The following is a 20,943-nucleotide window of genomic DNA, read 5'->3' as shown; positions in this document are numbered from 1 at the left end:
ACGAACCCCCAGCTCCCACCACCACCACCCCCCCCCCGCCCTTATGTGTTATAGGCCTAAATGGCCGCGCTAACCTAAATACGCATCGAGGAAGCCAGCAGCAGCAGCAGCAGCAGCAGCTGCCGTCGTAATCATCCATGGGAGCCCGCGCCGCGTCGAGGATTCCGTGGCGCGCGCCTTCCTCCTCCTCGATGCGCAGGCCGTCGTGTGACTGACAGAGTTGGGGAGGGGGGGGGGGTGGGTGTTGGGGTTGGAGGGACGCCTACCCCGGCTCAGGCGTCGCCCGCCGTTTGCCTCCTTCCACGTCCTCCCGATGAATTCCTACTTCGCGAATTCCCTCTTCGGCAAGTACAAGGCGGGCGAGGCGATGCGTCCCACCTACTACGACTGCCGCCTGACGGGCGCCGAAGGAATGAGCGCTCGTCAGGCGGTCTTCTACGGCCCCGCGGGGCACGGCGGAGCCGCCGCCGCTGCGGCTGCGGCCGCGGCAGCCGCGGCCGCAGCAGCCGCGGCGGCGGCGGCCGGATTCGATCTCCCGTCCGGGATGGCGCAGGGCGGCGCGGGGTCCCACCACAGCCACCACCACCACCACCCCCAGGACTTTTACCACCACCACCACCAGCAGCAGCAGCAGCACGGAGTGTCCGGATCGGCCGCGTACCCGCAGCCCGCCTCGTGCGCCGCGCTCGAACCGTCGGCCAACTTCTACGGCTACGCTGCGTTTCCGTGCGGGAGGCAGCCGATGTTCGCCCTGCAGTCGGAGTGCGGCGGCGGTGGAGGAGCAGCGGCTCAATTCCACGCCGACTTCAAGGCTCTGGGGCCCTGCGCGGAGGACGAGGTGGAATTCCCCGTGCAGGGGGCGTCATCAGCGCCGCTCTTCCCATGGATGAGGAGCCAAGGTAAGAGGTAGCGAGCAGTAAATACGTGCGAACGTGTGCGGCTGCCTCTCTCTCTCTCTGTGTGTGTACATAACTCAGCGAGCAGCTCTGCGCACCCGGCTTCGGCGTCGTTTACGAGTCCATATTTTTTTGAATAGGAGAAGGGGCCCGGTCTGCGGCTGTATTTTACAGTCGTTAAAGCGAGCGCGCTGACTGAGAGAATGAGAGCAATATTATGCTTGAGACTCGCGCGCGTACACACACACACACACGCGCGCGCTTCAGACGAGCGCTTAAAGAGTTTATCGCCACGCATATCACAGAGAGAGAGGTTTTGTCGTGTTTATTATGGTTTTAACAAGGTCGTGTTAAAAATGTATGTATATACGGTGTTGTGTAAGTCAATAAATAAGTTGGCGAGAATTTGACTCGGCCGTTCACTAAAGGTAGGTTTATTCACGTGGCACGCGATCGGGCAGTTACCCCTCGGTTCAACACGAGCGTAATTTGATGATTATGATAATAATAATAATAATAAACGAGGAATGTGTGTACCGTATATTCAAACCGCACGCTCAAATGACGTCAACTCTAGACGCGTGAGCGAAAGGCCACCTCGGTGGTCATTTTTAATGCGTACGCGTATTTAGTTTTTTTTTAACTTGATATAGATTTCAGTGGCGATTTCAATCGATGGACAGGGTAGATTGTGTGTGTGGGGGGGGGGGGGGGGTGGCTTGTCTGCACTCTTTTCAGTCTCGTCCCCGTCTGGAGACTCCAGCGCTGTCCTCCAGACAGTCTCGTCCCTTCACCTGATGAAGGCCGCTTGTGTTGTGGCCGAAACGTCGTGAGAATATTATCGTGTTATTTTATCAATTTATTATTTTATTCGCATTCTACGTGACTTTACCGAAAGAACCAAAGAAGAAGGTTTGTCACGTAAAAAGAACGTGGCCAATTCGTCACGAGTATAGCATAGCCGATGTGTTGAAGAGCCAAGCCACGACATTTACAATCTGAGTACGACGTCTCGCCAGTAACTACAACTAGCCGTATTATGGACGATATTGGTCGCGAAAGCCTACTGCTGCTACTACTACTACTACGTGTTAAACTTGGTTTATCTTAGCACAGCGCGGTGATCACCACACGCCACCGGTCTCTACGCCCGGATCGGAGTCAGGAACGGTTTCTGATCATCGTTCCCGCACTGATTTCAATCGTCGAGTTAAAGTGAACTCGTTCCGAGTCGCAGTGCGCTAATAACCCACTTGGCCACCGCTCCACCCCCATAGACACCGGAGACACTGCTCATCACCGCATGTGGTTCACTCTCCGTAAATAACTCTTATAAGTTGCTAAGCGGCTTTTATTAGGGGGTGGGTGACTAAAGTTTAACTTACAGACGCCCGTTGTGATGCGCTGCAAGTGAAGGAAAGATTTGATTTTTCTTCAAATGGTCACGATCATTTAACAGTTCGCGTTGCTCGGTGTTTTTTTGTTTGTTTGTTTGCTCTGTTAACCGCTCAAGCGCACTGTCCCATGCAGACTTAATGGAAAAATTGTCGGTGCTATTGTGTGTGACCTGCCATACGTGGGGAGCGATAGTGTAGCGGTTAGCGCGCTGCGCTATGAACCTGGCGACCCAGGTTCGATTCCCGCTCACGGCCACCACCAGTGACGATTATAAGAACCGGTCCCGGGCCTCCCCTGGGTCGACTCAGCCTCAAATGAGTACCTGGTGCGGTGTGTAAACATTGCCACTAGGGAGACAAAGGCGGTCGGGCGTGGTGCTGGCCACCCACCCCCTCGTGTACCGTTCCGGCCTTCATAGGTGCTCGCTAACAGCACTTGCCCCTACAGTCTGTTAAGGCTATATGGGGGATCTTTGTTTTTTGACCTGCCATAGTCACGTGGGATTTCACTCGATGGGCTCTGGGCCGCCACTTGAGATAAACCCGCACCGCTCTTTTGAGTATTAAGACAGCACCTGAAATAAATGTGCATGGCTATTTGTTTTATATCTCTCGTATATGGGGGGTGAGGGGGAGGGTAAGGAGAAGAAGGAGGAGCGGTGGCGTTGTGGTCAGCGCACTGCGCTATGATGAACCCAGCGACCCGAGTTCGATTTCCATCGACGGCTAAAACCATCAGCTGCGAGTTATATCTGAACCTGTCCTGACACGGGCCATCCCTCGTTCACCGACCCGCAGTGACGAGCGTGGTGAAGTATGGTCAAAACGAACCACTCGTGACGGACACTGCTTGGAGAAGGGATTCATTCAGCAGTGGATTGAGACATTTAGGTCGATCGTACAAACTCAGTAACACCCAAATTTACATCATGAGACCTCCCTTGCAGGTATCAAAATATAAGAATGTTTTTTTTACCCTTTCTGGCAATAAAACAGTTGGGTTGAGATGTTAAAACACCAAACGGAAACCTTTTTGAAATGAACCATGTCTGCATCAACCACACGAACCCCTTTTTCTTACGCCACAATTTACCGTCTGCCCCCGTTTCACGTCGTTTCGCAAAATGCGTCGTCGCTTTATGATCACCGCTACCCGATTTGCGTCACCTCAAGCCAGCACGTACGTCGCGTGACAACGTCGTCGTCTGCCCTTTCTCGTTATGCGTCGCCTCTCAGCCTTCGCCTCCACCACCACCACCACCCACGACCCTGCAAATCGCTTCGATTTACGTCGCTTTGATATTCGCCTTTGCACCTGTGCAGGAACGCATCCACCGACGTTAACCGGGGTATTGCCGTATATATATTATAATGACATCGTCTATGTGTGCATGTATGTTGAAGGTTCGGGGGTAAAGACGAACACACCAAACACGAGAAAAAAAAGCATTAATATAGAATTGAGTTTTCAATCGAGACGTTTCACAAGTGCATAGTCTCCGGTGTCCGTCAGCGTGCCGAGAAGTTGCTTTGCACGGAATTGCACGCGGAGAGTAAACCACGTTGCGTGCAAGACCCTCGACTGTGGCGAGCGATGTGATCGGGGCCCATATCGCGCCTCTGTACGCACGTAGCGCTTCTATCGCAACGTATCGTGGTCAGCCGCGCTCAATCGGACGCCGTTGAACGAGCGGGATGCGGACGAAGGTCCATCCGTCCGCCTCCACGTGCACTCGGAATTGTCGACAACTCGAACGCACGCACCGAAGATGCTTTGCTGCCCGTTGTTGGGGTCACGGATGAGACGGCACCGGCACTCGCGTCGGCGATTGCGGTCACGAATCACACGGCGGTCGAACGACTCCGTGCCAGCACGAAGAGAGAGCCATTGGGGCTGTCCTTGATCATTTGTTTATAGAAATTAGCGAAGAATTTTGACATTTTTTTACGATCATTAGGACGGGCATTTTCCGATCATATCAAACGAGAGGGTCTAGCAACACGGGCCTCCCAACACGATGCATTGAACCTCTTTCGCAGACGTATACAAGTACGCAGAATAGACCGATAGCTTGACTAAGTGACGTCTCGCATAGCGATCATAACGCAAATGCCATGCGCTTTGCATAGCAAAGGCGTTCAACCAGACACTTGGGGTTCTACTACCTAGCAGTGAATGCACCTAAAGTAAAAGACGAATGTGTAATGCCTACAGCATGTAGACACAGTCTCGAGCATACTGCCGGCGGGAGGAACTGCTGTCAGCGAGTCGCCGTCACGAGGGAGTGGCTGGACAGAATCACGTCCCACCGCCTGTGTCTCCACATTACCGATGTGTTTTTACTCACCACACCAGGTGCTCAATTGCATGCCGAGTGGACCTAGGGAAGGCCACGACTGGTTCAGATATTCATAATTGTTATTGCTCGTGAGCAGCAGACGATCCGACACACGACAAAATACGAACACACACACACACATACAGGCATGTGTCGACAGCTGCCCATACTGCGTTACATTACCTTTCATTAACCATATCCGCCTCTCTCTCTCTCTCAACATGAGTTGGCTGCACAATATAGACATTATGTCTTTGTAAAAACACGATGCATGCGAATTGATTAAAGTAACTTTCAACAAATGCACCGAGACGTTACGATGCAATGACGACGACATCAAAAGATAAACGACAAAGGCAATGCTCCCCAGGATAGCCTCGAGAGACTTTTGAGGCAAGTGCTGTTTGCGGGCTCACAAATGACGGCCGGGTCGGCGCACGCGGGGTGGGGGGGGGGGTGACCAGGAACCACGCCCGGCCCCCTTTGTCTTCCCTCGTACTCATTTGAGGCTGAGTCAGGGAAGGTCCCTAGACCACCACAAGTGTGAACAACACTGAAGGTCCCTAGACCACAAGTGTGAACAACACTGAAGGTCCCTAGACCACAAGTGTGAGCAACACTGAAGGTCCCTAGACCACCACAAGTGTGAGCTACACTGAAGGTCCCTAGACCACCACAAGTGTGATCAACAATGAAGATCCCTAGACCACCACAAGTGTGAGCTACACTGAAGGTCCCTAGACCACCACAAGTGTGAGCAACACTGAAGGTCCCTAGACCACCACAAGTGTGAACAACACTGAAGGCCCCTAGACCACCAAAAGTGTGAGCTACACTGAAGGTCCCTAGACCACCACAAGTGTGAGCAACACTGAAGGCCCCTAGACCACAAGTGTGAACAACACTGAAGGTCCCTAGACCACAAGTGTGAGCAACAATGAAGGTCCCTAGACCACCACAAGTGTGAACAACACTGAAGGTCCCTACACCACAAGTGTGAACAACACTGAAGGTCCCTAGACCACCACAAGTGTGAACAACACTGAAGGTCCCTAGACCACTACAAGTGTGAACAACACTGAAGGTCCCTAGACCACCACAAGTGTGAGCAACACTGAAGGTCCCTAGACCACCACAAGTGTGAACAACACTGAAGGTCCCTAGACCACCACAAGTGTGAGCTACACTGAAGGTCCCTAGACCACCACAAGTGTGAGCAACACTGAAGGTCCCTAGACCACAAGTGTGAGCTACACTGAAGGTCCCTAGACCACAAGTGTGAACAACACTGAAGGCCCCTAGACCACAAGTGTGAGCTACACTGAAGGTCCCTAGACCACCACAAGTGTGAACAACACTGAAGGTCCCTAAACCACCACAAGTGTGAGCTACACTGAAGGTCCCTAGACCACCACAAGTGTGAACAACACTGAAGGTCCCTAGACCACCACAAGTGTGAGCAACAATGAAGGTCCCTAGACCACCACAAGTGTGAACAACACTGAAGGTCCCTACACCACAAGTGTGAACAACACTGAAGGTCCCTAGACCACCACAAGTGTGAACAACACTGAAGGTCCCTAGACCACTACAAGTGTGAACAACACTGAAGGTCCCTAGACCACCACAAGTGTGAGCAACACTGAAGGTCCCTAGACCACCACAAGTGTGAACAACACTGAAGGTCCCTAGACCACCACAAGTGTGAGCTACACTGAAGGTCCCTAGACCACCACAAGTGTGAGCAACACTGAAGGTCCCTAGACCACAAGTGTGAGCTACACTGAAGGTCCCTAGACCACAAGTGTGAACAACACTGAAGGCCCCTAGACCACAAGTGTGAGCTACACTGAAGGTCCCTAGACCACCACAAGTGTGAACAACACTGAAGGTCCCTAGACCACCACAAGTGTGAGCTACACTGAAGGTCCCTACACCACAAGTGTGAGCTACACTGAACGTCCCTAGACCACCACAAGTGTGAACAACACTGAAGGTCCCTAGACCACAAGTGTGATCAACACTGAAGGTCCCTAGACCACCACGAGTGTGAACAACACTGAAGGTCCCTAGACCACCACAAGTGTGAGCTACACTGAAGGTCCCTAGACCACCACAAGTGTGAGCAACACTGAAGGTCCCTAGACCACCACAAGTGTGAGCTACACTGAAGGTCCCTAGACCACCACAAGTGTGAGCTACACTGAAGGTCCCTAGACCACCACAAGTGTGAACAACACTGAAGGCCCCTAGACCACAAGTGTGAGCTACACTGAAGGTCCCTACACCACAAGTGTGAGCTACACTGAAGGCTCCTAGACCACCACAAGTGTGAGCTACACTGAAGGTCCCTAGACCACCACAAGTGTGAGCAACACTGAAGGTCCCTAGACCACCACAAGTGTGAGCAACACTGAAGGCCCCTAAACCACAAGTGTGAGCTACAGTGAAGGTCCCTAGACCACCACAAGTGTGAGCAACACTGAAGGTCCCTGGACCACCACAAGTGTGAACAACACTGAAGGTCCCTAGACCACCACAAGTGTGAGCAACACTGAAGGTCCCTAGACCACCACAAGTGTGAGCTACACTGAAGGCAACGGCAGCGCACACACGGGCGATGGTGCGTGGACTGCTGACCCAGGGATTCAAGCGTCATTAAGCCCCCGGCATTGCATTCGCATTCTCGGCGTCACTTCTCGATCGCCTAGGGAGTGCGAGCGCGCGCGCGCGCCTCCTCCGTGCGCGCGCGCGCGCCTCCTCCGTGTGCGCGTGCTCGTTGCGGTGGGTGGGTGGGGGGGGGCGTCGGTGGTCAGCGCGCTGACCGCTGCGAACCCGGCGTCCCCGAGTTCGATTCCCGCTCGCGGACAACGCCGTTGACGATCGTCTGGAACGGTCTTGGGGGCGCGCTTAGCTGGGTTCGGCTCGGCCCTCAAACGAGCACCTGGCGCGGTGTGTAGAAAACACCGCCGCTCGGGGAGACAAAGGCGGCCGGGCGTGGTTCTGGCCACCCAAACCTCCCCCTCGCGTGCCGTGCCGGCCTCCGTAGGTGCTCGCCAGCAGCACTTGCCCCAACTGTATGCTGAGGCTATACGGGGGGGGGGGGTGGTGAATCTTTGTCTTTGTTGTTGCGGTGGTGCCTCCAGACGTCGAGAACCACTCTCGGCTCCTTCTTCTCGACGCGATCCCTCCGATGAGGCCAGAACCGGGACCTCCGGCGACTGAGCGGCCAAGTAGCCAATTTGTAAGGATGGCGGTCACAGAGGAGTGATCCGTGTGTCCGCGTAGGCATCGGCGTTCAATTCCACGTGGGCTTCAAGCGCCAGTACCGGACATTAACCTCGGCCTCGGCCGCACCTCCGATTGGCGCGGTCGGCTGTGTACGGTGCGAAAGAAGTTCAACGTACACACTTTGCATACGCCGCACGGTTGATCCTTACCATCGGTAGCCATTGTCGTGGTGGGTATGTATTGATATGTTTTTGATAGACAGGGTGGCCCAAAAGTCTGGACACATGGGGTTATTTCACGTTTTTTTAACGTTGGAAAAGTCCACAAATTCACGTGTGATGCCAGTCGGTTTGAAAATGTGTTAAAATACATTAAATAACCCCCCGTGATTTGTAAAAAAAATAAGTAACCCTGTGTATCCTGACGTTTGGGCCACTCTGTATATATATAAACAGTATATACAGTATATAATGATGTTGAAGGGCAGCATTGACTAACAGCGGTTGCGTCGTGTCGAAGGGCAACATTGCTTGGCAGCGTCTGTGTCCAGTAGGGCAGCAGCATTTACTGATAGCGGATGCGTTTTGTTATAGACTCCAGCAAGTACCCTTAACGCGTGGAGCGTTCTGTTACAGACTCCAACAAGTACCCTTAACGCGTGGAGCGTTCTGTTATAGACTCCAGCAAGTACCCTTAACGCGTGGAGCGTTCTGTTATAGACTCCAGCAAGTACCCTTAACGCGTGGAGCGTTCTGTTATAGACTCCAGCAAGTACCCTTAACACGTGGAGCGTTCTGTTATAGACTCCAGCAAGTACCCTTAACGCGTGGAGCGTTCTGTTATAGACTCCAGCAAGTACCCTTAACGCGTGGAGCGTTCTGTTATAGACTCCAGCAAATACCCTTAACGCGTGGAGCGTTCTGTTACAGACTCCAGCACGTACCCTTAACGCGTGGAGCGTTCTGTTATAGACTCCAGCAAGTACCCTTAACGCGTGGAGCGTTCTGTTATAGACTCCAGCAAGTACCCTTAACGCGTGGAGCGTTCTGCTAGAGACTCCAGCAAGTACTCGTAACGCGTGGAGCGTTTTGTTACAGGCAGCAGAGACGCTGCCCGCGTGGTTGGGCAGCGGCTACGCTTCGTGTGAGGGCAGTGGCAATGACCGCACGCTAGCTGCGGTGTTGTACGAAGGGCAGCACATATGCTCCACAGCCATTGGAAGCATCGTCAGGCAGGGGCTGCTTTAAAATTGAACTATCGTGTTTTTTTTATTTTACCAGGTACAACCCCAAACTGAGCTACGTTAGCTCTCGTTCAAAAGCGGCCTGGCCACACAAGTGATAGCGCAACAAAAGTGGCTTATCACGTGGAAATGTATAGCAGCCAAATACTCGTGTCGATTATAAATGTGTAGAGGGAAACCGAAGGATCCGGATATGAAGAAAAAATCCACGCGACCACGGGGAGAGATTTCGTGTCTCCCTCCCCGTGGTCGTCTGCATTTTGTTTTCCGGGGTCCTCCGGTTTTTCCCCTCCACATTCAGAATCAACATCGCGCGTTTAGAGTATTTGTCCGCGAGAAATGTCCACGTGATAAGCCATCATCTGTGCTCGGGTCGCTTCTTCAAAATAACGATGTAGCAGCCCAGTGGGCCTTAACCACGTAAAATAAAAAAAAATGTTCATGCCTGAGTTTATTCTTCTGTCCGTATCCGTGTGCGATCGCAGTGGGACCGGGCAGGCGACGTGGGCGCCAGACCTACTCGCGCTACCAGACCCTCGAGCTGGAGAAGGAGTTCCTCTTCAACCCGTACCTGACGCGCAAACGGCGCATCGAGGTGTCGCACGCGCTGGGCCTCACCGAGCGCCAGGTCAAGATCTGGTTCCAGAACCGGCGCATGAAGTGGAAGAAGGAGAACAACAGGGACAAGTTCCCGGCGAGGAAGGAGGACATGGTCAAGGATCCCGACAAAGCCGACGAGAACTCTGCGGACGAGGGCTCGGAGGGTACCTCAAAGAACGAGGATGCGGAATGACGATGGTGGCGATTGGTGATGATGGTGGTGATGGTGGTGGTGGTGATGTAGCAGCACGGTAGGGGGGTGGGGGGGAAGGATGTGGCGCGGTGTAGCAAGACCGGAAGCGTGAGACCAACGCGCGCTTCGTTTGTGTCCTTCCCCCTCCCCCGCACCTCCAATGAGCACGGTTTGCTGCGTACGGTGCGAACGAAGTTCAACATCGGACCTGACGCGGAGCAACGCGCACGACCATCGTCCGGCTCTGCTGTGATCAACCCCGGCAACTCCCCGGCTCCCAACTCGCCTGGCGGGATCGACGGCGATGATCAGAGAGCGAATCGTCTCCCTGGTTCGAACGGGCAAAAAAAAACAAGAGGAAAAAAAAACCCACCTTAAATCTGGCCTCGTCAAATAATAATCATGATTATCGTGATTATTATACCCGCTCTGTGAAACAAAACTAAATCGCAGTGTGCGGATCGCGATGTCTGTGAGTGTGTGCGTCTGTGTGTGTGTGTCTGTGTGTTTGGGGAGCGGTGGCGCAGCGGTTAGCGCGCTGCTGTGCTACGATTCCGGCGAGCCGAGAAAAAGGTCGATGCCCGCTCACGGCCACCAACACCAGTGACAGCGATTATCCGAACTGGGTCGACTCAGCCTTAAATGAGTACCTGGTGCAGTGTGTAAAACGTGGCCACCTGGGAGACTTCGGCGGTGGGGGTGTGGTGGTGGCCACCCGCCCCTTCGCGCGCGGTGTCGGCCTTCTTAGGTGGTGCTCGCTAACAGCACTTGCCCCAACAGTCAGTTATGGCTACACGGGGGATCTTTGTCTTTGTGTGAGCGAGGCATGCGTGAGCGGTGTGTGTGTTTGTGTGTGTGAGCGCTGTGTTTGTGTGTGTGTGTGAGCGGTGTGTGTGTTTGTGTGTGTTTGTGTGTGTGAGCGGTATGTGTTTGTGTGTGGTGTGTGTGAGCGGTGTGTGCGTTTGTGTGTGTTTATGTGTGTGAGCGGTGTGTGTGTTTGTGTGTGTGAGCGAGGCATGTGTGTTTGTGTGTGTGTTTGTGTGTGTGAGCGGGGTGTGTGTTTGTGTGTGTTTGTGTGTGTGAGCGGTATGTGTTTGTGTGTGGTGTGTGTGAGCGGTGTGTGCGTTTGTGTGTGTTTATGTGTGTGAGCGGTGTGTGTGTTTGTGTGTGTGAGCGAGGCATGTGTGTTTGTGTGTGTGTTTGTGTGTGTGAGCGGTGTGTGTGTTTGTGTGTGTGAGCGAGGCATGTGTGAGCGGTATGTGTTTGTGTGTGGTGTGTGTGAGCGGTGTGTGCGTTTGTGTGTGTTTATGTGTGTGAGCGGTGTGTGTGTTTGTGTGTGTGTTTGTGTGTGAGCGGTATGTGTGTTTGTGTGTGAGTGTTTCTGTGTGTGAGCGGTGTTTGTGTGTGTGAGCGGTGTGTGTGTTTGTGTGTGAGCGGTGTGTGTGAGCGGTGTGTGTGTTTGTGTGTGTTTGTGTGTGTGAGCGAGGCATGTGTGAGCGGTATGTTGTTTGTGTATGTGTTTATGTGTGCGTTTGTGTGTGTTTGTGTGTGTGTGAGCGGTGTGTTTTTTTGTGTGTGTGTTTATGTGTGTGTTTGTGTGTGTATTTGTGTGTGTGTTTGTGTGTGTGAGCGGTGTGTGTGTTTGTGTGTGTGAGCGGTGTTTGTGTTTGTGTGTGAGCGGTGTGTGTGTTTGTGCGTGTGTGTTGTGTGTGTGAGCGCTGTGTTTGTGTGTATGTTTGGGTGTGTGAGCGGTGTGTGTGTTTTGTGTGTGTGAGCGGTGTGTGTGAGCGGTGTTTGTGTGTGTGTTTGTGTGTGTGAGCGGTGTGTGTTTGTGAGCGGTGTGTGTGTTTGTGTGTGTTTGTGTGTGTGTTTGTGTGTGTGTGTTTATGTGTGTGAGCGGTGTGTGTGTGTTTGTGTGTGTGTGAGCGGTGTGTGTGTTTTGTGTGTGTGAGCGGTGTGTGTGAGCGGTGTTTGTGTGTGTGTTTGTGTGTGTGAGCGGTGTGTGTTTGTGAGCGGTGTGTGTGTTTGTGTGTGTTTGTGTGTGTGTTTGTGTGTGTGTGTTTATGTGTGTGAGCGGTGTGTGTGTGTTTGTGTGTGTGTGAGCGGTGTTTGTGTGTGTGAGTGGTGTGTTTGTGTGTATGTTTGTGTGTGTGAGCGGTGTGTGTGTTTGTGTGTGTGAGCGGTGTTTGTGTGTGTGTTTGTGTGTGTGAGCGGTGTGTGTTTGTGAGCGGTGTGTGTTTGTGAGCGGTGTGTGTGTTTGTGCGTGTGAGCGAGGCATGTGTGAGCGGTTTGTGTGTGTGTTTGTGTGTGTGAGCGGTGTTTGTGTGTGTGTTTGTGTGTGTGTTTGTGTGTGTGTTTGTGTGTGTGTTTGTGTGTGTGAGCGGTGTGTGTTTGTGAGCGGTGTGTGTGTTTGTGCGTGTGAGCGAGGCATGTGTGAGCGGTGTGTGTGTGTGTGAGCGGTGTTTGTGTGTGTGTTTGTGTGTGTGAGCGGTGTGTGTGTTTGTGTGTGTGTTTGTGTGTGTGAGCGGTGTGTGTTTGTGAGCGGTGTGTGTGTTTGTGCGTGTGAGCGAGGCATGTGTGAGCGGTGTGTGTGTGTGTTTGTGTGTGTGAGCGAGGCATGTGTGAGCGGTGTGTGTGTGAGCGGTGTTTGTGTGTGTGTTTGTGTGTGTGAGCGGTGTGTGTGTTTGTGTGTGTGTTTGTGTGTGTTTGTGTGTGTGTTTGTGTGTGTGAGCGGTGTGTGTTTGTGAGCGGTGTGTGTGTTTGTGCGTGTGAGCGAGGTATGTGTGAGCAGTGTGTGTGTGTTTGTGTGTGTGAGCGAGGCATGTGTGAGCGGTGTGTGTGTGTCTACACGCGACGTCAGAGTGCATTAAGGCGGACGTGGCGCTGATTTGGGGCAGCGGTGTGTTCAGAGCGGTCTGAACTCGTGTGTTTTGATGGTGGACAAACCCACGGTGGGTTATACCGCTCGCGTGCCGGGTAGGGGTCCAAACAACCACACACACACCAAGGTTGGAATCTTTCGTCTGTTTTTCTTCTTCCAGAAGTAGTAATTTCTCACTCGATATATCTGCCCGGAACGCTGCTATGGGGCCGCCTTGGAATGGTAGGGGGGGGGGGGGGGGTTTCGGCGATATCACCAGACAACAAGAGTACACGCCAGGGTTTCCCAAACTCGTTCCGCGCTACACGCGTCCGATGATTGTTAGGCGCGTGCCACGTGACGTGCTAGACGCCGCGCGTTCCACGTGTGCGCGTACGCTTGGAGCACGTGGACGCGTACGCACGCACTGAGATCTCGATCTTAGATCGAATCGGCTCTATCTACGCAGATGGAGGTAATTGCTTAGTGTGTCACGTGGGACGCGTTTAACAATCATCGGGCGCGTGCAGCGTGGGACGAGTTAATTCGTATTTGAATGTGGAGCAGTAAGTATCGTAGTGGTGGCGGCGGTAGCGAGCCGCATGGACTCGAGTTTGGACAACCCTGGTATAATCGAATCATATAATTGCACCATGTAGATATGATCCTAGAATCATCCGAACAGGTTTAACATACAGACCATCTGAGGGCGTTAAGAAGGACGCGGTGGTAGTTCTGCCCAATATAGCATTCGAGGTGACGCCCCGGACTTGCCGCGGTCTGAAATTAAGAACCGGGTATTATGTAGGGGGTGTCGGACGTATCGGCAGTCGTATCTGGCCGTGGAGTTCCTGGACCTCCGCTAATGAACTGGGACTCAAAGTGAGTTGATTAGCAGGCCGTGCAGGGATCTCCACTGCATGATCTCTGTGAATGAGTCGACGGATTTTGTTGTTTTGTATCGAAAGATTGAATTTCGTGCCCAACAACATGAGCTACCTAAACGTAAAAAAAAACATTTTATTTTATATATAATATAGTTTTTTTTCCTTCTCTCGACGCATTTAATGCATGTTAATAATAAGATATGTTTATTTTCTCTCTCTCTATTATTTTACAATTATACCACTCGTAATGATCAAGCACTCGTTAATCAGAACAGGCCACGTGGTTGCGTGCACACTCGTATAGAGAGATTCGTCCGAAGCGATGTAAATCCACACACACACAGGGAACCACACGAACAAAAATAAATATGCAACAACAACAATATATGTTACGTCGTTTTTGTTTTGTGTTGTATATTTTCTGTTAAGGTTTTGTCCGTCCGGTCAATAAAAACTAAAATTTTAAACAGAAATAAAAGCGTTCACGAACGACCAACCACGAAGCGCCTCGTTTGAAATGTAAACAAACGGTACCATTTAGGCCCACCGTATCGTGATCCTTTGTGAAACTTGTAATAAAAACAAATACAGGATTCAGTGGCGCATAAAACATGTCCATTAAAATAAAATCACATTTTGCCATCAAAACTGCCTCGCTACGCAAGTGTACAACAGCCTAACGTTTCGGGCAATGGCCCTCCTTCAGGGCAGAGAGAGAGAGCACACAGGCCGCACTCTACAGTAATGTGGTGGTAATGGTGCTGTATATTTACACAGACAAGACAAAGACCCCCCCACCCACCCACCCCGTGTATCCTTAGCACGCTGTGCTGTAAGGGAGCGCCTGTTCAGGTCGGGACGGCCAGGACCACGGGGTGTGTGGCCGGCACCACGGGCTGTGTGGCCGGAACCACGGGGTGTGTGGCCGGCACCACGGGGTGTGTGGCCGGGACCACGCCCCGGCCGCTTTCGTCTCCCCAGTGGCGGTCTTTACGCACCGCGCCAGGTCGGTATTCATTTTGAGGCTGAGTCGACCCAGGGGAGGCACAGGACCGCTTCGGATATTGGTCGCGAGCGGTGGTCGTGTTTGGCAGCGCCGCCCGCGAAACCGCGACGCCACCGCTCCCTACGTACAAAGACAAAGATCCCCCGCATAGCCTTAACAGACTGTCGGGGCAAGTGCTGTTAGCGAGCGCCTGTGAAGGCCGGCACGGCACACGAGTGGGGTGGGTGGCCAGCACCACGCCCGACCGCCTTTGTCTCCCTAGCGGCGTTACTTACGCATCGCACCAGGTACTCATTTGAGGCTGAGTAGACCTAAGAGAGGCCCTGGATCGATTCAGAGATAATCGTCACTGGGTGTTGGCCGAGAGCGGGAATCGAACTCGAGATGCCGGGGCTCTTAGCGCGGTGCGCTAACGGCTACGTACAAACAAACAAACACACGGACACGAAAGCGTCTAATGAAGTTGACGCGAGCAATTCTGCACGGCGACATTTGTCCCCCCCCCCCGCCCCCCGGGAGAGGGTCGACGGAAGGGTCTTAAGAGACTCCCTTCGTTAAGGGTCCTTTGCTTGAGAGTCGCGCACTCGGGGCCCGAAGGGAGAGAGCGCTTTCTCTCCCTCTTGCGTCTTGGCTGATGCCGATTCAGAGCTACGACCACCACCACGATATTAGGTGGTGGTGGTGGAAGTTTGCACCGCGTTGTGGCGCTGAACTTCCCTACGCAACACAGCAGCAACAACAACAACAACGCACCTCCGATTGGCACAGTTGGCAACGAAGAGTACGAAAGAACGTCAACAACAACCACCGCCAGACAACGTCATCGCCTTCACGTAGCTCTTCCTCCACGTGCGCTTCTCGACAAGCTTCAAAGTCTTCTGGACGTTTCAGTTTACCAGTTGAGGCCCAATGAGCGAATTAGCATCTTTTTTTTTCTTTCGGAAACGACCGGGCCACACAAATGATGGCTCGTCACGCGTTAATATCACAGCAGCCAAAAGCTCTGAACGCGTGATGTTGCTTTGAGATGTGGAGGGATAACCCGGAGGACCCGGAGAAAAATCCAGACGAGCACGGGGAGCGAGACACGCAAACTTTTCCACGTGGTCGCGTGAATTGATTTTATTCAGGGTCCTCCGGTTTAACCCCTGCACATTAGGAATCAACATGCACTCAGAGTATTTGGCTGCTATAAATTCCCATAGGGGTTGGGGAGGGGCCGGGAGACAGGAGTCAGAATCTTTATACTTGAGGAATCCGATGAGCTATGAAGCTCTTTTCCACAGATGTACAGTAGGGGCACGGGGTCAGCAAGTTACAACACGCATACGAAAATACAACAGGAGTGCAAAGTGTAGGAAAGGTTAACAAATCTACAACAAAAACACGTAAAATATATACCTATATTCATACTCTTTGGTTCTTTTGGTAAAGTCACGTGGGTAGAAATAAAATTAAACAAATGACGACGTTTCGATCGCAACGCAAGCAATCTGCATCAGGTGGAACAACCACAGCAAGAAAATGCATGAAGTAGGCGAGAGAGATTCCTGCGGTCACGAAAGCTTCATACCCATATTTATTTTACCAGGTAAAGCCCACTGAGCGATTCGCTTTATTTTTTCAGTCAGAAGCATGCATAGGAAACTAAATTTGTGTTGTAATTTACCAGGTAAGGCCAAAGAGATATATATATTTTTAGAAGCGGGACCTGGCCACAAGTGAGAGCGAGGGACGGGGGAGCTCGTGTCCGGTTAGGTGCCTCCACTTGCCCGCCACCAGCACTGATCAGGAAACCGCTCGTGTGGCCTCACCACAACTCCCTCCTCTCCTGCTCCTCCTCCTCCGACGTCTGATTAACGTCACGAGCCACCCCCACCCCGACTTCGCCACGACGCATTGGTCGACCGCACCGCACATGGACAGCATCACGTGACGCGCGTGCATTCGTCCGGGATGGAGGAGGAGGAGGAGGAGCAGGAGCAGGAGGAATACCCGGCACGACAGTAAATCTGCGACTTTTGTGTGCGGCATGTGTCACAGCCTAACACACACACACACACAAAACAACAACTGCTACACACCCGCACACCACTCGAACTGTACATGCACATCGTACGCGCGACAATGCACTCGGCTCTCCACGTGCACGCAGCCCTCCTCTCTCGATTCGCCACGGGCATCCCCGCCGCTGCCCACCGGCCCACGGCGCGCCGGGGCGGTGGCCACCCGGGCGATGAAGGGGGGCAGAGTGCCCCCCACGGAGAGGAACAACAGCAGCAGCAGCAGCAGTCGAGCACCGCCGCTATCTCCTGCCCGCCACCCGCAGGTCACACCGGTGACCCGGCCTTCGTGCGCGGCCTTCACGTGGCGTTCGCTTTCGAGCGCGGTGCCCGGCGGGGAGAGAGGCCCTCTCTGCGGGGCGGTCCCGCGGAGCAAGGCGGCGGTGGCGGCCCCCTTTACCCGTGGATGAGGAGCTCAGGTAGGGCTTCACTTCGGGGGAGGGGTTCCCGATACGCGAAAGAGGTCACGCGTACTAATACTAATCAATACTAATAATGTGTAAATAAACGCAGAGACACGAGTACGTCGCCGCGCCACGTCACAATATAAATGACGCTTGGGTTCCGTCGTAGACCATCGGACGTACATACACACTCACGTGTGTGTGTGTGTGTATGTGTATACACACACACTCACACGTGTATGTGTATATACATACACACGTGTGAGTGTGTGAGTATGTACATACACACTCACGTGTGTGTGTGTATGTACACACTCACACGTCTGTGTGTGTATGTGTACATACACATTCACACGGGTGTGTGTATGTACACACTCACACGGGTGTGTGTATGTACACACTCACACGTGTGTGTATGTACACACTCGCACGTGTGTGTATGTACATACTCACACACTCACACGTGTGTGTATGTACATACTCACACACTCACACGTGTGTGTATGTACATACTCACACATTCACACGTGTGTGTATGTACATACTCACACACTCACACGTGTGTGTATGTACATACTCACACACTCACACGTGTGTGTATGTACATACTCACACACTCACACGTGTGTGTATGTACATACTCACACACTCACACGTGTGTGTATGTACATACTCACACACTCACACGTGTGTGTATACACACGAGTGTGTGTATGTACACACACGTGTGTGTGTATGTATATACACAAATGTGTATACACACGCGTGTGTGTGTATGTACATACACGTGTGTGTGTATGTATATACACATACACGTGTGTGTATGTACACACACGTGTATGTGTATACGTGTGTGTATGTGTATATATATATACACACGTGTGTGTGTGTTTATATATACACACGTGTGTGTTTATATATACACGTGTGTGTGTGTTTATATATACACGTGTGTGTGTTTATATATACACACGTGTGTGTGTATGTGTGTATATATACACACATACATACACACGTGACTGTATATACAGACACACACACGTGTATGTATATATGTTAAAGCGTACTTTGCTTTCGAGATGTAAAGTTCGGCAAACAAAACACGAGCTGGGTCTGTTGCCCAGCGCCTGTTAACAACAACAAGCGAGCTAGCAAGCTGCAGACGGACGAACGAGCCATTCGTTGTTATTGCTGCTGCTGTGGTGGTGGTGGTTGTTGTTAAACGCTGTCACTTTGAGAATGAGACCATGCACAGTGTGTATGTATATATAAGAGACATGTCATCGTTTAATTGTAGGTTTTTATTTTTTATTGCTTGATACATTTTTACATATTTTTTTCCCTGAACATAATCTACCCAGGGGTAACATTTTACCCAGGGTGTAAATTAAGGATGCACGTTCAGTCAGTCTCATTTGGCTCTCATCTGGTTTTAGATTCGGAGTGAACAACATGTGATACGCACGCTTCTAAGGGATGTTGCTGTTGCCAGTCTGTATCATTACACGCTTTGATTTAACTCCGTTGTTGTCGTTGTATCCTCAAATCTTGTAACTCAATTTTAGCCCACTTCCCAATGTGGTTTCGACTGCAAACTTGGTATACATATGTCATATTGATGACAATACAATATTCTATAATTAAAAAAAAATATTTAAAAATATATTTTTAAACAATCTTTTGTGTATGTTATGTTTCGGCTTGGCTCTAATTGTCCACGCTCAACTGACTTTGCCTGTAAGTGGCCACGGTCCCGTTACGTTGTGGCGAGCTTCGGGGCCCCTTCCTGGAGTGTGGGGTTCTTCCATTACTAGTACATTTCATTAAAGCGTGTTTTTATAAAAAAAGAGTTGTTTTTAAATATAAATTATTTATAGACATGAATTCTTGACAGTTATGTATACGCCTACAAAATCAAAGATGCTGATGTGTGTTTAAGACGTAGGCTATATTACGTGTTTGTCGATTATATACGGTGGAGAGTGGCAGTGCAGTGGTTAGCGCGCTGCGCTACCAACTTGGCCCCGAGAGTTCGATTCCCGCTCATGGCAACCAACACGACCCGTGACGGATTATCTGAACCGTTCCCGGACCTCTCCTAGGTCAACTCAGCCTCCAAGGAAGTAACGTTGTGGCGAGCTTCGGGGCCCCTTCCTGGAGTCGTGCGTGGTGCTGGCCACCCACCCCCTCGTGTGCCACAGTGCCCCCGTAGTCTAGTACATTCTACATGGTGGGGGACCTTTGTCTTTGCATACAACGTGGCATATTGCCAAATGTTTGCACGAATAAAATGATGTCATGTATACACATATATACAATATGTGCCTACAGTATCGGTCAATGTATTAACACTCGTGACGTCACTCCACATCTACCAGCCCCCCTCATTAATATTCATGAGCACGTGACGTCCTCCACATGGACACCCCCCCCACCCCTCATTAATAATCATGAGCGGGTGACGTCACTCAATATGGAGTATGCCCCCCCATTATTCCCGACTATAATGTGCAACGCTCGTGACGTCATCTAACGTCGACCAGCCCCCCTCATTAATAATCATAAGGTGACGCCCTCCATAATAATTAGCGGCTGACGTCACTCCTCGGCGTCAACTCACAACCCTCACTCCAAAGGCAGAACCCTCACGTCACGTGATCTCCGTAACGCTATTGTTGAGACATCAAAGGGATTCATCTTCTTGGTTCTTTCGGTAAAGTCACGTAGAAGGGAATAATGAAAATAATAAAAATGAAACGTAATAAAATAAAAAATAAAAATTATCACGACGTTTCGGGCAGCCGTCCCCTTCTCCGTGACTTTACCGAAAGATCCTAGAGGATAAAGAGGACGTCGTGATGAACTAAGGGATGACAACCTCAAAATGGAATAGGTCTGTGTCACCGCGCCCTTACCAATTGCACACGAAGTGATGCAGTGAATATGTCTGTGCTTTTCCCCTGCAAGTTTCAGATTCACTGCAACACCCCACTCGTCCTTGGACGGGCAGTAGGCTCGTGTATTAATAATTACAATGCGTGACGCAGTGGTTCGGGGTCGTACATAAATGACGTCACGCACCTAGGGGGGTGGTGGGGGGGGGGTCAGACATTTGTGACGATGCGTGACGTGGGGGGTGGGGTGAGAAATGTGACGTCACATCAAAATGCGCAACTTTAAATAACTATAGACAACACTTTCTACTTAATTAAATAGACTTTTTTTAAAATAAATGTTATCTCCTACAACATCAGAGTGCAGCGCCACATTAAATACGCACTACAATGACAATAGTTTAAAGCGATTTGAAGCATGTTTTATTTTTTTTGGGGGGTGGGGGCAGAGCTTTCTGACGTCATATTTGAAGGGGTGGGGGTCAAAAATCGTTCAAAATCGCGTGACGTCATTTATGGACGGCCCCTTTTGTCGCACTGACTTCGATTCCTGGCCTGAAGCTCACGACGGGGCCCCCACCCCCCCCCCCCCGACTCACCGCAGCGCGTACAAAGTCCAGTGCGGTGAAGTATGGTCAAGCAAAAAAACCCCGGTGCCCCCCGCAACCAACACGGCCGTGCGAGTCGCCGTCATCCAGCAGTGTGATTGACGAACGCGTAGCCATCTCGCTTACTAAAGTTGTTGTCGACAACGAAATGCGTTTCACTACGGCAAAAGCAAAAACAAAACCAACACCACCCCAAATAATTTGTAAGAGCCGTGCCACGGACCGCTGCAGCGTGGTACAAACGGAGAGCTGTCGTCACGTGATCAGTGCGACTTCCACTGAACGATGAAAGACTCACACACACAGACACAGACAAAGATCC

At 51.6% G+C, this 20,943-nt stretch overlaps 2 protein-coding genes across 2 annotated transcripts in view; both read left to right on the top strand.

The window, feature by feature from the left end:
• Positions 1-240: 240 nt before the first annotated feature.
• Positions 241-14,143, top strand: LOC116944623 (homeobox protein Hox-B8-like). The gene is made up of 2 exons (XM_032958353.2): positions 241-899; positions 9,592-14,143. Exons 1-2 carry the CDS (start codon positions 314-316, stop codon positions 9,897-9,899), a joined length of 894 nt encoding a protein of 297 aa, XP_032814244.2. The 5' UTR covers positions 241-313; the 3' UTR covers positions 9,900-14,143.
• A 2,239-nt stretch (positions 14,144-16,382) lies between these two features.
• Positions 16,383-20,943, top strand: part of LOC116944628 (uncharacterized) — a 35,701-nt gene continuing 31,140 nt past the window's right edge. Inside the window, exon 1 of the mRNA XM_032958366.2 lies at positions 16,383-17,134. Coding sequence (XP_032814257.2) covers positions 16,759-17,134 — 376 coding nt within the window. The 5' untranslated portion in view covers positions 16,383-16,758. The remainder of the gene's footprint in view (positions 17,135-20,943) is intronic.

Source organism: Petromyzon marinus, chromosome 2, assembly GCF_048934315.1.
Source record: "Petromyzon marinus isolate PM22_M1 ecotype Great Lakes invasive population chromosome 2, UKy_Petmar_22M1.pri1.0, whole genome shotgun sequence".
Classification (NCBI taxonomy): Eukaryota; Metazoa; Chordata; class Hyperoartia; order Petromyzontiformes; family Petromyzontidae; genus Petromyzon; species Petromyzon marinus.
This window is presented reverse-complemented; position numbering and strand designations above follow the sequence as displayed.